Genomic DNA, 16,576 nt, shown 5'->3' on the forward strand with positions numbered 1-16,576 from the left:
GAGGAAAATACAAAAAAACTTTTTCAAATAACCAAGCCGTGCTACTACAGATTAGTTTTAATTAACAAGAAGGAAGCTGGTATCTCCAGTGCACCAGAATGCCATTCTGTTCCATCTGAAAGCATTTATCTCTAGTCTCTTCCTATCTACACATAAATTGGATTCAAATATTAGATCATTTTCCAGTATCATTAAGGAACAATGCCACATGCTACATGGCAATATTTGGACTAAAAAACAGGTTTTACAATTGCTTAACATGGAAGGATTATAGTTTAAGAATTGCCAATTTTAAAGTGCATTTAATGATCTAATTTTTTCCATCTATCTTACCTGAAATAATTACTCTGTAATACCCCAGACAGGTTGCATCAGTGATTTTTCATTCTATATAGTCTGAATTTCAAGTGGGCATTCCTACTTTTCATGCTTATATTCACAAGTCCATGGGCCCCGATGGGATGCACCCGAGAGTGCTAAGGGAGCTGGCAGAAGTCATTGCTGGACCGCTCTCCATCATCTTTGAAAGGTCCTGGAGAACAGGCGAGGTGCCTGAGGACTGGAGGAAAGCCAACGTCACTCCAGTCTTCAAAAAGGGCAAGAAGGAAGAGCTGGGGAACTACAGGCTGGTCAGCCTCACCTCCATCCCTGGAAAGATGATGGAACAGCTTGTTCTGGGCATCATCTCAAGGCATGTGGAGGGAAAGAAAGCTATCAGAAGTACTCAACGTGGATTCACCAAGGGGAAATCATGTCTGACTAATCTGATAGCCTTCTGTGATGGCATGACCGGATGGATAGATGAGGGTAGGGCAGTAGATGTGGTCTACCTTGACTTAAGCAAGGCGTTCGATACGGTCTCCCACAGCATCCTCACAGGGAAGCTTAGGAAGAGTGGGCTTGATGAATGGACAGTGGGGTGGATAGAACACTGGTTGAAAGAGAGAGCTCAGAGGGTAGTGATTAGGGGCACAGAGTCTAGCTGGAGGTCAGTGACAAGTGGTGTTCCCCAGGGGTCAGTACTGGGTCCAGTCCTCTTCAATATTCATCAACGACCTGGATGAGGGGATAGAGTGCACCCTCAGCAAGTTAGCTGATGACACAAAGCTGAGGGGGGTGGCTGACACACCGGAAGGCTGTGCCACCATACAGAGAGACCTGGACAGGCTGGAGAGTTGGGCAATAAGGGCAAGTGTAGGGTGCTGCACCTGGGGAGGAATAACCCCATGCACCAGTACGGGTTGGGGGCTGACCTGCTGGAGAGCAGCTCGGTGGAAAGAGACCTGGGAGTCCTGGTGGACAACAGGATGACCATGAGCCAGCAATGTGCCCTTGTGGCCAAAAAGGCCAATGGCATCCTGGGGTGCATCAAGAAGAGTGTGGCCAGCAGGTCGCGGGAGGTCATCCTCCCCCTCTACTCTGCCTTGGTGAGGCCGCACCTGGAGTCCTGTGTCCAGTTCTGGGCTCCCCGGTTCAAGAGGGACAGGGAACTGCTGGAGAGGGTGCAGCAGAGAGCTACCAAGATGATTAGGGGACTGGAACACCTCTCTTATGAGGAAAGGCTGAGGGATTTGGGTCTCTTCAGTCTGGAAAAAAGACAACTGAGGGGGGACCTTATCAACACTTATAAATACTTAAAGGGTGGGTGTCAGGAGGATGGGGCCAAGATCTTTTCAGTGGTGCCCGGCAACAGGACAAGACGTAATGGGCACAAACTTGAGCATAGGAAGTTCCACCTAAACATGAGGGGGAACTTCTTTACTTGGAGGGTGGCAGAGCACTGGCACAGGCTGCCCAGGGAGGTGGCGGAGTCTCTGTCTCTGGAGACATTCCAAACCCGCCTGGACGCGTTCCTGTGCAACCTGCTCTAGGTGACCCTGCTCTGGCAGGGGGGTTGGACTAGATGATCTCCAGAGGTCCCTTCCAACCCTATGATTCTATGATTCTATGCCACAGGATACACATGCTTTAGCATGCAAATTTCATTCCATGAACATTTACTCAAGCAAGATGATCAGGGATGCTGAAGCAGCTCAGAAGCAGCAATGAAACAGCCATGTGTGTTACAACTGTGCTGTCAGAGTACCAGTTTGGCAATCTGAAAAAATGTACTCACTAGCCAAAACCTACTGGATGCGAGCAGAATGGATTCATCATTCTGACAAGGATTCTGTAATGGAGATTACTGTGTATGCCAAGGATTTCTCAGGAGACTGAGCAAAGAAGCTGTCTAACGGCTTAAACGAGCTTGTATTCTGGACCAAAAACTCCTGGACTTTTCATAGCCTAAGTTTCTCTCTCACATCTCGTAGCACTTGCTTGGACAACACTGCACGGCCAAAGACACCATAGGCCAGATACAGCGTCACAGCAGCAGGCATCTTTGATGGCAAACTTTTTTCCTGAGACCCTCATAGTGTCAAGGTTCAATTAACACTGTTTATTACGGTGCAATGCTCTTTCTCAGTATTAGACAATTACTTTTACAGAGCTATGGTCAAAATTATGATAACACTTGAAATTTTAAAAAAATTGCTTTTGGTAGCCTTACTCGTGCTGCATTTTATTTTGAGTACTGGGAAGAATTGCTGTTCATTGGGGATAGGGTTAGCTGGACCTGGGGCCAATTGAGTTCACTGAGCCCCACGACGTTCTGTGTTGGACATCACTGATTGTACAGGCGATTCCTGCCATCTCAGACAACCTGCTCTCCCTCTGTGTGTCCCACAGCGTGAGTGTCCCAGCACACTCACAATCCAGCAAAATGTAGCATGGTCATTCAGGAAACCCTAAGGTAGAAATGGCCTGGATAATCAAAATTACTTTATCAGGAGCTAATTGTCATTGTGAGGAGAACTATGTAGAGGTCTAAATACTTTAAAACCTGGAGTATGAACTGGTCATTAAAAAGCAACTCAAAATATAATATTAGCAGGATACCAAACTTCAGATTTTGGTAATATTGGTATAGCATTATCCTACTTCCTTAATTCATTTTACTCCTTCTGATTTGCATTTCTGCATAGATCAAGCAATGGCACATGATGAGGGGCGCTGGCAACAGCGAAGGAGGGTTTGCAAGCCCCGTCTCCTTTGTCCACGCCATGGCACTGACAAGAGTGCTGTGGGCAGAGCTCATGCAGCAGCTGCCTCCAGAACAGAAAAGAGAGGTGTTGCCCAATCAAGCTTTTAAAAAACAAATTCTGCTGTTTGGTCAACAGCAGACTGTGGGACAACTGGCAGCATCCGAACCTGTAACTGCACAAGTTTGCCAGCAGGTCAGGCAGCATGCTCCACAGCTGTGGAAGCCTCAATTACCAACAGGTGCAGGCCTGAACCTTTGCACCCTTACAAATGTGATTTATGGGCATGTATTTCCTTCCCATCCTCTCCGCTCCCCAATTCTACGTAATGCAATTGAAACTTACTGTTAAAAAGCTTCTGTAGAACCACAGCCTTGCTTAAGAGCAACCTAATCAGATCCCTCTTCTCCAGCTCCCATAGGCTGTAAACACGTGACTCCGCTGCCACCTCCAAATAAACCATATGCTTCTCCACAGCCAGCATGGAGGCTCTTTTCTGCATAAGCATACAGAAGCCCAGAAATCGCCAAACATGCTGCTTATGAAAGTCCTAGCAGAGCAGGGGGCATCCCTGCTGCTCTCTGTGATCAGAAAGGCATAGCGACTGAAGGGCAGCTTTTCAGGAAAAGATTCATTCCTGGCAATGAAGCACACGGTGAGAACTTGTTTGGAAAAGACAAATGCCCCTTTTTCCCCACCTCAGTTTCACAGAGAGCTCCCAATTAGCGACCAGACACTCTTCTCCCCATGTGGGCCCCATCTGTGGTCAATGACATCCGTGTAGTAGAACATTTTCCAAAAGAAGTCAGAAAAAGCAAGCGGCTAAGAAGCCATGTCTAATCCTTCTTCAAAGGTGGCACAGGCGGTGCCTCTCTTCTGGTGTCAAAGCTGTCACTGTGAATAAGTGACTCGGTTAGGATGCCTAATTCTGTAATCCCAATGCTGCTCAGCCCACCCCTCCTCACCCCGTCTAACAGGAGACGGACACGCAACAGGATCTGGCCTCCAGTTTTCGTTCTTCTTTTACGGGAGACCAAGAAAGTGATGATAGGCCAGTGACCCACAGCATGGTTAGATGAGAAGAGGGCCACCAGCACCACGACAGTGGCCTCTGCTGGGAGATCATGTGCCCGCTGTGCCCAAAGGCTTTGCTCACCCCGTTCCCATTTGCGCTGCCGACATCTCCGTGCCGGGGGGAGCGCCTCCTATATCATAGTGCAAGTGAGGTAGGGAAATGTTTAACACAGCATGTGAACGCACTTAATTTGAAAAACAAAGGTTTTTAAAAATAAGCCTTAATTAAAAACATAAATACAGTACTTATACTGGAACCAACTGCTTCCTGTTTCCCCTGCCTTTTCATTATTGCCTGTTAAGCACGCCGGAGCGCTAGTGCTGTTCACAGCTTGCAGCAAGATGAAGATGGCAGAAAAGACGTCATTGGCTGCCTTTCTAACAATGTCACCAGAGATGTGGGCTAAGCTTCGCTTTGCGGTGGTGCTGCTGGCTCTCAGGAGCAGGGCTGCCTTCTGCCCCGGCACTGGGAGAGGTGCTGGTGTTCCCAGAGGGACTCTGCATCAGAACAGGCAGTATCCCATCCCTGCTGCTGGCGGTGCCAGACCTGCACCCGTGCCCGACCCTGCAGCACCTCACGCCTTCCCTCTCCTCGCTGGAGGGCTGGCGGGATGCTCCCACGGCTTTGCTCCTGCCCGTCCTGCTCATCCCTTCTGCCAGCTGGGTGCTGTGGTGAGGATGGCTACAGGCATGAAGGCACACGGCCTCAGGGAGAGTAAGGAGAGGGTGCCAGGGACCGGGAGATCCTGAACTTCAGAGGGAGGGGAAGGAAGACGGGGTCCCAACCTCCGGTACAATCAACCCCACACAGGAGCCTCCACCAAGAAGAACTTCTGGGACGAGCCCCATACCTCCAGCAAGGGCATATGTATACGTCCCAACTGACATCTTATTTGAAATGCATCACGACAAATGCCTCTCCATCTCACATAACACATTCACTCTGACACCCTACTGAAAAGCCTATCTACCATAACAGCTAGAATGTCTCTGGTATCACCGTAATTTTTTTTTTTTTATATCAAAGTTGCAAGTGATTCAAATACTTCCCATCACCACTGTCTCTCCCAGCTGTCTCTGTCTAGCGTTTTTAACCATACAGTGTTTGTGTACGTATTTCAGCACAAGCTATTTATACATGCACATAAAAGCATGCTGTGCTTATAAAACCAAACATTGTAGTGTGAAAAAAAGCACATAAACAGCCATACAACTGAAGCAGAAATCCAGCTCTGAAAAGTTTGAGATCAAGCACACCAACTGTCTGTTACCAATTATTATTAAATTATAACTCCTGTTCAGCAAAAGGAAAGGCTGCTGCAACTATCAAGGCAACGGTAAGCTATCCCCTTTGCTTATGCTCCTCTCTCCATCTCGCTATCTCCTCCCTCTTGTAACTAGAGGCAAAAAAAGTGCCTTCCTTTTATCTTTGGTCTCCCACAGTGACTGCAGTCCAAACATTTGTGATTTCCAGGCAAGACTACTGTCATAGACAGAATCTGGAGCTCCATATGAAAGTATGACTCAAATTCCAGGCAATGAACAATGTGGCTGCCTAGCTTTTCCACAGCTTAGGTCACAGCCAGCCTACACAGCCTGTGCTCACATCCTTCCAATTTTGCATAGTGTAAAAACTTCCTTCCAATTTTTGTGACAATTAAGCACAAGCTTTTGACTCTAAAGACAAAGACCTTTCACATCACTCTCACACATCCCACTTTCCCCAACCCCCAGCAAGAACTAAGTGAAATATATCTTGATTTTATAAACTCGGAAGAAACATGCTCAGTCCTGGAATGAGAACACCTAGATTTTACTCTGTGTTTCAGGTTTTTGAGTCAGCTTCTCCTCTTTTATTCCCTGCCCCCAAGAACACAGTGACCATTGCTGCTTAGGATGATGCTTACCCCACGTGGAACACAACAAAATTCCTCTCCAGGACACTGCAACCCCAAAGGTATTTACATGGCACAGAGTTGAAAGGAGGACTGCAGACTTTTACCCACACATTATTAAGTCAGTGACTCAGCAGTGGGACCAGATCGGTGCGGCGAAGGTAATGACGTCAGAACCAGCTACAGTTAGCAGTGTTGAATTGTCCTGTTTCTTGCACTATTTAGACCTCACAGGCTTACAGCATAGCAGATTTTTTCCAACTCTGTGGTCCTATCCAGGCATAACCTGCTTCTGCAGTCAGCCTTTATACAGGAATGAGAAGTACTAGATGAGATGTTTGGATGTAGCCTCAAAATCAGTTTATTTGAAATAGAAAGTATCTTCAGGGCTTTTTTTTGGTGGGGGTGAGGTGGGGGTGGTGGGTTCAGAATTAAACAACGCAACCAAACACAACAAACAAATAGGATGCAGCACACAAGCACAAAAATCCCCACAGCTTCATAATGAAACAAAAAAACCCTACTGGTGATAGCTAGGAGTCTTTGTTTGTATTTTTCAAACTACATTCTCCTTGATACCCTGGCTGCTATGTCAGTGCTATATTATATATGCAAACAAACAGGGCAACCTTTTAAATTTCATGACGAGGCCAAGTAGTTCGTATTACAGTGCTAGGTTTGTATCGCCCTACACAGAAATACCGCATAAAATTTTATTTAAAGCTGTTGCACCCAGTTCGGATCACCTTTGGGATTGATTTCAAAAGCCAAGAGGACTCTACCACTTCGTTCTCCTTTCCAGACAATAGGGCATAGAAAAGCAGGAATTATCTCCAATCCCTTCCTCCGTGGATTCTTTGGATAAACAGTAAAAAAAATACGAACCAACCCAATTCCATATTTGGTTTCCACTTACCATCAGCTCCCCCACTTTCCAAGTCTCGCTAAGTTGTTGGGCTGCCAGATAAGGAGGAAATTAAGTCCCCAAACCAGTTAGAAAAGTAAGGGGTGATAAGTGAACACACCGGCAATGGCACCAGTCAGGGGCTTGGAAACTCCTGTTAATGCCACCCAGCAGCGAGTGAGATCACTTGGAACAAACGTGTTGCTGTTGGCTCCTGGAAGGGTGCGGGATCGGGAGTGCTGACTGGTGCAAAGCTATTTCCAGTGCTCCATAAATCTTGCGCTCTGATCATGCCCTTCAGAGAGCTAACGCTGATGGAGGGATTTTCTGTTCTTCTCAAGTGGCTGGAAAAGCCCCCATCTTTTGCATGCAGCAACAAAACAAACCCGAAAAGCTACTTGAATTATCCCTTGGTCAGTCTTACAAATTCATCCTAACCAGACCCAGGGGACAACTCCCACCGCTGTTACTGGAGGCGTTTTTCCCTCATCCTGTTCCCATTTTCTTAGCCTCTCTCTGAATTTTGGGCCTCATCTCTGGGAAGCAAGTGCCATATTCCTATAAGATACCCTTTTCAAAGTTTCTTTCATTGGGAAAAAAATCCAACTCCTGCAAATGCACGCTTGTTCAAAACTATCTTTACCAATAGTAATACCAGTACCATCTGCACCAAAGATCAAAGAGCCTGCAAACTGCATTTAGATGCAGCACAAGTAAGAACATGAAACAGAGTGAAAACTCAAAATGTATCACGATCACAGAGGACCTTTGGACAAGTGGCTGCTGCTCCGGTCAACGCATTTCCTTTGTAGGTGTTGGGGATGGTCCACTGTACTCTGAAATGAGCCCCTTAACTCATGAAAATGGGAACGATTTCTATGGTAGCGAGATATTCTTTGATAGTATTTGGCAGAGGAAGTATCAGGAGAAGAGCAGGCAAAAAAAAAAAAATATTTCTGTGAGGATAAGTGTGAAAAGCATCACACTGATAATAGTACAGAGATTTCACTTTGTAAAAACGCGTATTTCTTCTCTCTTCTTTCTTTTACATTTAATGAACATACTGCCTTAGTTACGATTGTGTATACAAACCTCAAATCTGATTTATTCCAGAAACAAATCTGGCATGCAGGCTGACTGCTCTACAGAGCTTTTTCTAAATTCCTAAATACTGAATTGCTAATTGCAATTCAATTGTAAATAGAAAATTAGTCAGTGTAATCTTACCTATATCTAGTGCCACAATAACGCTCTGAATGTAACATTAAGAAAGGAAAAGGCAGGTGAAATTTATTTTGCAGCCCTGATAAGTTTCCAGAGCAGCTTTGTAAGTCCTGCAAAACATGTTCTCACATACAAAATAAGGCATCTCCTCCTGACTTGAGTTGAAACTGAATAATAAACTGTATGTTTCAATATGGAATAAGTATGGAAACTATTTTTACTTTTGCAGAAACAAAAAAATTATTGTATTCACTTATCTTCTGAAGAAAGTAGCGTCCTGTAATATGCCATCAGCTCAAGCTGTTACCTTTTCATCTATTGAATTGGTGGTTCATACCAACAACGACACAGGTCAAGGAAAGGGATCGTGCTGGATTGCAACACCACTATCTGAATTGTGCCTATCTGTTGCTCCACGGTCCAGTCAAGAAGGACCGGCAAGCCCGTGGAGGTATTTGCAACACATTGGTAATTTTACTCAAAAGCTGGAGACTGCTCCTGAGCCACTGCCCCAAGGGAGGACTAGCCCAGTGGCTGCGCTGAAAGGAAAGCTCACCAAGTGCCTCGACTGCCTGCGAGCGCGGACTGACCTTTCCCAAGCAGTTCTCTTTTCCCCATCCAGCTTTACAGAGCGCTCTACAGAGCTCTGTTCCATAAGGGTGCCTTCCAACAATGCCCGGCCACAACCAGCAGGACAGCTGAATAACGCAGTGCGAGAATGTGCTCAGCTCAAGGCAGTCCCCATCAGATGGGAAGTGGCAAGACAGATATTGCATTGTGATTCATTTGTACCTCCACGTCTGCCAGCTTTTCATGGACTAGGAAATAGGAAAGATCAATGAATCAAAGTTATTTTGTCCTAAATACAATTCTCACCACTTTTAGGACGCCAAGCACCTTATATGGTTTGTATTAGCATGACTGGATTTCTCTCAGTGAAATAAGATGCCACCACTTTATAGCCTTGGTCTCATAGGCAGACCTCATGCACAATGAAGCAGTTGTGTGAGAATGGCTTTGTGCCACCCACATGACTGACGATGTTATGCTCTTAACTCATTTTACTCACATTTTCTGCAGAAACAGTTATAGTCGCTCCTCTCTCCCCAAAATACACCACATTATGATCCTGAATACAGGGAAAGCATTATGTAAGTGAAGAGCATTTCAGCCAACTTGCTGAGACAAGGAAAACTAACAAAGCAACTTTCCATATGCTGTGCAGGCAAGATATTTTATAAAAAAGTGATGCCTGCAGTAGGAAAGAAAGAAAAGCTAACTCTATGGTGAAAAGTCTGGGGAAATACATCATAAATCTTTCTGCTTCATACACATTCTCTGTTTTTTATCACCAGGTCTTAGATAATTCAGCAACAAGTAAAACACACTTGCAGAAATAGCGTCACCTCCTATGGCCTTGGTGCTCTTTTCCCTGTAGCCTTTTTTTACTATTCTGCAGGCTACCCATCTGTCCTGTGATCCTGTGTACATGCACACACTACAGGCCTCTCCCTGACCAAATGAAGATGTTAGAACAGAAATAATGGAAATAATCACAGGGCTCTTCTAGTTAACAGATTCACTGAGTGTTATCCCGAGCTCCCAGTGTTGTCTGTAGATATTTGTAAGTCACTGATTCCAATTTTTTTAAATGACAGTCCTCAACAGCATATGCTCAAACAAGATAAGCTTGCATAGTCATATCAAATGAGGTGTCATCAAAGTTAGGCAGACTTAAAAAAAATACTAGCAACCAGAAACTTTCCATGTAGGCCAACTGTCCATGTTCTGCCAGACACTAGATACTGAATAAATTAAATATCTGCAAAAACCGGCCACCTCAGAAAGAAACGAAAGAAAACCAAACCCAGACCCTCCTTCAAATCTGTTATCCTGCTGTGCTGTCTGATAGCAACTGTAGCCTCTTTATAACATATCCCAGTTCTCCTCAGTCCGCTGAACTTCCCAGCTGGACTTTGTCATCTTCAGACTGCGCCAGCTTCTATAATGCTTCTCTTGGACACAGGACGTGGTACATGATGGAGATGTAGCCTATCTATGAGCTACCTTATTATGTAGTTGGAAGCAGCACAGCAAGAAAATAGTGAACAGGAAGAGAAAACCGAGGACACAATAATTTTTCCATACCATTGCCTCCCTCTTGTCTGACAAGGTCTGAGACATAATGGGCTCAAGGCACTGAGAGGTCTTGGATAAATGGCTTTAAACTTTGAAACCTTCATTGCTCTCAAAACAGTATTTAAAGATATATTGGATATGCTCAATTCAAATAATTACACCAGTGAATTTAAAATCTGGAAAAAAAAACCTTGTAGTTTTGTGCCTTTGCAGATGTTCCAAGGTTTGAACAGTAAATGGAAAATGAAATCATGATTTGTTATAGAAGTGGACTGGAAAAAAAATAGGAGGGAGTCACAAATTAAGCAGATGCCCTGCAAGCCTCTGGTAGCACCCAATACTGGGGGTAGACCAGTTTGAAACAGGATTATGCCACCAGTATCTCATTTCTGGCTCTCACGGCTCAAAGGCTGCTGTCAGAGATGTGTTATGCATTGTGAATCAGAAATATGTTACCTCACCTCTGATTTTTTTTTTAGCTGAATATTCAAACCAGTGTCTGTCTTAGAATGGAGTGGCTACCACTGACGTCCCACCCTCCTCTGGAGCTACATATCTGTCGTGAGACCTCATTTGAGAGAGGACAGGAACTACACTGAGCGGCTGAGGAGATCCCAGGAAGGACACACCTTGAGCACTCCTTGAAGAAACGTCAACAGTTAAATTCCAGGCAAAGGCTGACTCACACCTCCCTCCTCTCCTGGCTGCTACAAAGGAATCAAAACAAGGCAGATAACCTGCTGCAAACCCTCCTCTCCTTTCTGAAGTAAGGTGTGTCCTTACATTGCTAAGACTGGATGTGCATGTCATAACAAGTGGTCAGGACTACCAAACAGTGCTGTTGGCAACCTTCACTGACTGAGGACTGAGGACAGACCTGCATGTTGCTGTGGGCAAGTGCAGACACTGCCAGCTGTGTGCCGTTTTACAACAACAAGTGCGCAGAACCTTGAAGTCGAAATAAACATGCTTCAGAAATACAGATACAAAAGCTTTAAGAAACATGAACCAGGACATCACATGCTGTACTTGTGTAGGACAAAATGACCCCCAATAATAAGCCCTCTTGCAGCATTCGTGAAACTTGAGTTGGTGAGTGGTGTTTCACAGCCTTCTCGATGAGTGAACTGCAAAGTAAGTCCGAGACAAAACAAGCCCAATGCACATGTATCTCATTTCCAGTCAACCAGGCTCAAGCAACCTTGGGCAACTTTTCCCCAGTACTCTTCCAGGGCTAGCTTTGGTGTGGTGCTTCAATGTCAGCGTGCTACAGGAGTGAAGTGTCCATACAGAACATTCAGCTCCTTTAAAACGGGCAAAGACAAAACAGGGTCGTTCTCTGCTGATTTCATCCCAACAGTAAAATCCACCAGCCAGCTGTCCCCTTTGCTCCCCCCAACACACTTATCTGATGAGGTGAGATTATCCAAATCCTTCACTTTTTCACCTAAGTACTGCAAAGTGTGGAACATTCTTGCCCTCACAAGAGTACTCAGCAACACATACACATGCTATTATTTATACTCCCTCTGATGCTGTAGAAGACGTTTTAGATACCTACAACACATACAGGGAAAGCTGTCCAACTCCTGAGTGTGCAGACAACTTTTTATGTACAATTTTTAAGAACAAACTTTGTTTAAAACACAAAAAAACTTACTTTGTGTACCACTCTCATATACTACCAGCCATATCATTGCTGATCCCTACTGGAAGATTAATGTGAACATAAACCACTACTTGTCAAAAATAAGAAAACAAGTTCTTATTTCTTAACTTCCTCCTGCTGGATGGAACACAGGTGACAATGTTATTTACAAAAATCCTCTGCCATTCACAGCTTTCTTTTCTTACTGGCCTGCCTGCAATTTTTTATGCTTGTATTTTTAAAGATCCATTTCTGACGTTCATTTAGTGAGGACATCTGAACTCTAGTAACACAACAGGATCACTCTAAGTGATTAATGTCCTCACAAATCAAATCTAGACAAGAACAGCTTAGCTATAGGCTTGGACTGTGGGTCTATGTCCCTGGGTCACGACAAGAAAACCTCCCTGGGGACATACTGGAGAAAGGGGCATTAAAAAGTCCTTCCCTCAGGTGCGTGAGGGAGTGTAAGCAAACATTTCCTTTAAAGGACTGCAGGTGTCTGGCGTCTGAGGACTGGTAAAATGCTAACGGTAACGTTATCTTAGTTGTACTTCTCCACGTCTGCTAAGCCCTTGGTTTCACCTTGTAAAATAAAATTGAGATTATGCTCCTTTCACTGAGGCCATAATTTTGTGAGTTCTTTTTAAAAAAAAAAAAGAGAAAATTCTGACAGGTTGCTTGTGTATTTCTATATGACACCACAAGGAAGAAAGCAAGCGTGAAAGTGGAGAGAAGGAAAAACCTGAGAAAACAAAGCTTGTGGCCTGGTGCTTACAATTCACAGGCACGAAGCAGCAACACCACAGCTATTGCTTTGATCTATCTCCCTATTAATTCCTCTTCCCATTATAGAACCCCTGACATTTCACTGGTATTCAGATGTGATTAAAATATATTCAAATAACTATAAATAGAAATGTTGTTTCAAGTACTAATTAAAAACAAATCTGGCATTTGGAAACCTGTACCAACAGAAAAGTAGAAAGGTGCAGTAAGTGACAACAGTTGAAATGTCCACTTTTTTTCTGAGAAAAAGCTAGACCTCTGTTCTATCGATCTTTACGTTAATGTTTGGATTTGCAAGCGCTTATAAGCAACCACCCAGCAACTTCAGCATTAAGAGTAACAAAAGAAATTTTGCTCTCTCCTTCAATCTTAGTTATTGCCATAAAGTTCCAATTGTAACAGGGTAAGTCGTGTACACTGACTTTCCACAGCCTTCGCAGTAGGTTTTAATTAAACAAGAGTCAAATGTCATGTTAAGTTTACCGTGCTCCCTCACTGCACATTAGTTTGATCACATGCTACTTCATAACTACCCCTCGCTTATATATAAATCTACACATCCTTTATTTTCATGACTGATGCCATCGTCTTATCTCACCTCTTGAATACTACGTACTCAAAGATAAGACTTATTGCAAGGGTGCTTTCTGCTGCCTTAACTGTCATAACCCTCCCAGCCTGAGAAATCCATGGGACTCTACAAAATAGCTAGTGCTGCGTGTGGCAATAAGGATTTGCTGGTTTGCCCCCCAAAGACATTAAGCTCTTTGGAGCAGGGATGCTAGCTTCGTATGTGCCTGTGATGGGGAAGGCGTGTTTACAATATCATATAAAAGAGTGTTTTCCTCAGGGTCTGTTAATATCCCTGGCACTTACTAGGAGAAACTGCAAAGAACCAATTCCCCCCTAAACTCATGCTCAAAACCAGAACATACTGTAGTCTCTCTTGAGAGCAAACTTTTCTAAATCTCAGCTGAGACTTCAGAGCACTCAAAGGGGAACAATACGGGCTGGCCATGGGGAAGAGTAATTTTAGACCGTAACAGACACGATTGCATTTGGAGACAATACACACAACTAAAATGAACTGGGCTCACAGTCACCATAACCTAGTGAGAAATTTAACACTTGAGCAAATGTGCTGCCCAAGGTACATGATCAATAGTAATGACATCTATGCTGCACTGTCTCCTGCCATCATGGTATGCAAACGCAGCTGAAGATGCAACAACACATCCAATTTCAGATTTAGAGATGGAAAAAAGAACTTGAATGAGCCTGGATCCCAGTGGAACACTATCACTCTTGGTCAACAACGCAATGGCCTATGTTAGGGAGATTTTTTTAAAGTGAATTACCTCAGCATCTTGCTCCTGGAGCTGGTATGTTTTCTCTAAGCGCTGCAGTATTCTAGGACACAATGTCTTCTCCTCCAAGAGAGTCTCCAGAAGTAAGACCAGCTGGTCAGGGAGAAGCTAAGAGGAAAATAAATGTCATGTGTGAATAAAGTTCTCTACTGACTGACCGATTAAACGGAAACAAAACAAAGAGGACAAGATTGTGTTAACCTGTGTACTTCCAGCATGTGCTTGAAATACAAGAAGAACTTCTGGCTGGTTTCTGGAACACCTCAGGGTTTATGTGTCTGTGTTCTGAAAGACTCTGTGCTGGGGCCCGATTAAGACTCATTTCCATGGTTTTCATTACTATAGTTAGATGCGATCTAAACCATGCTTATCTTATTGAAACGTAATCATAGCTTATTAAGATTTTTATGGAATACATATGCTAAGTAATTCCACTTTCTTTGGGCTTGGAAAGAATAAAAAAAGAGAATAATTTACAGTGCATAACTTCAGGAAAAAAACAGACATATGAACGTACAATTTTTAAGAGTGGCTTTTTTATCTGTTATATGAGCAGACTGCATGATATTCTTCCAGTGAACGAGGAAACACAATACAAAAAAATGACACAAGTGTTGTAACAACGCACTTTGCGGCATATTCTAGTGCAATGAGTCACAAGCCACCCATCATTACACGGTAAAGACACATGAATGTTACGTTTGTGGCACACACAGTATATATCTACCTATATATGTACATATACTTAGTAGTTAGTAGCCTGACTAACTCAAGTTGAACCTCATGCAACCAAAAAAGAAAAAGCACAAGAAGTCTGATGTAGCAAGTGCTTAAGTGCTCTGTTTAATAGGCTTATTGGATGAACAAATAAATAATTCAAACAGAGTTCAGAGAGAAATTACACCAGCTGCCAGGAAACATCTATTGGAAACTGAGGGTTCAGGGTGATCAGTCAGAAGTTTGTTATATGCCCCAAAGCTTTCCCCACTATTCAACATTGCGGGGCACCAAAAGATGAAGGAAGAAAGGAGAAAGAATGTGAATTTAAGCTTTTGCGCACAAAAAGAAACTAGCACTGCTTTACTTTTAATGTTCTCCAGACAGATTAATGAAAAAAGATATCCTGTTACTTTAACACTACTTCCAGCTTTTATCACATTTGGTGATTCTCTCCTCCCACCTTGCTGCCCAGGTCTCCCTCTGCTGAGCCAATGTGCTAAGCATGCACAAAATTAAGTCGGCTGTAGGAAACAACACACTCCGCAGCCACAGCTGTTTATGTGGACCGAACAAGCCTGGACCCCTCATCTCTGACAGCAAGTCCATGAAGATATTAAGGATCTTCTGATAAATCTTAATCTGTAAAATATCACCCTTAACAGCAGACTAAGCAACACGACATTTTCTTCCCTTTCAGTCTGACATAATTTAGCCTAAATCAGTACCTAAATCAGTACCTAAATCAGAATAAAGAGGAAAAGAGATCTCTAGGATTTTAATGCTTTGGTTTCCCCGCATTTTGATTTCCTTCCATTTTTTTATTATTAAAGTTGTATTCTTGGAAACTGAAAAAATCTCACATCTTACTGGCCCTTACTGGAACGTTTCTCTAAGTGGTACCGAAGCCTGCCAACAAAATGGACTTGTTAAAAATAGTCAGACATTTAAAAATATTGAATATTTCAATTTCAGGACAACTACTAAAATGCCAACTTGAATGTTTATTGCACAGTCCAACAGCAGCTGCCTGGGGGATGGTGAGACACTCTAAAAAATAAAACAGGGAAGGCTCCTGGGAAGTAGCTCTGCTTGGCAAGTGAATTCATTCTGAACACTAATAAAATCCAAAATGTTGCAGAACGCCACACACAGAAAGGTAACTTCTGATTTAGAAAGCGTCCTCTGCTACCTACAAAGGCAGCAGAGAAATACTTAATTTGTAGAAACTGTAGAACAGCTGCCTGAATACATAGGTACAGAACAGCTGAGAATTACTATTTTATAATATATTTCCAGTATAATTGCTATACAGATTCACCCACAGAAAGCTACTGTTTAAGACAACATTACAGAATCTCATTGCAGCCAACAAAAGCACAGCAGCAGAGCAACAGTCGCGTCCTTAATCTACCTCTGCTTAGTGCTGCATGATGGGTGAAGAGTTTTTGGAATTACACGTTCAACTCTTTTCAGTTTAGATTTGATACTGCGGAATAAAAAAAAAAAAATAAAAAAATCTGAGACCGTGGCTTCTGTTATTTTCCCATGTTCCAGCTGCCCAAGACGACACTTTACATACCAGTTTCCAGCTCACCGTTTAATTAAAGTCCTAGGCAGGAGCTCGCCACCAGCGGCACAGAGGGTGGGGGCACCAGCAGGAGAAATGCGGACAGACCGGTACCAAAGTGGCACTAGTGGGCGCAGCTACTACGTTTTGTTCTCCCGCTACCTCC

The 16,576-nt window shown here is 43.6% G+C and overlaps 1 protein-coding gene across 2 annotated transcripts in view; it reads right to left on the minus strand.

Moving 5' to 3' along the window:
* AOPEP (aminopeptidase O (putative)) overlaps positions 1-16,576 on the minus strand; it is a 211,571-nt gene that overhangs the window by 11,896 nt on the left and 183,099 nt on the right. The window contains exon 14 of one of the 2 annotated variants that reach the window (XM_063320188.1): positions 14,115-14,231. In XM_063320188.1, coding sequence (XP_063176258.1) covers positions 14,115-14,231 — 117 coding nt within the window. Of the gene's footprint in view, positions 1-14,112; positions 14,232-16,576 lie in introns of those variants that run through there. The other variant, XR_010069065.1, reaches the window with a different exon arrangement.

Source organism: Chroicocephalus ridibundus, chromosome Z (assembly GCF_963924245.1).
Source record: "Chroicocephalus ridibundus chromosome Z, bChrRid1.1, whole genome shotgun sequence".
Lineage (NCBI taxonomy): Eukaryota > Metazoa > Chordata > Aves > Charadriiformes > Laridae > Chroicocephalus > Chroicocephalus ridibundus.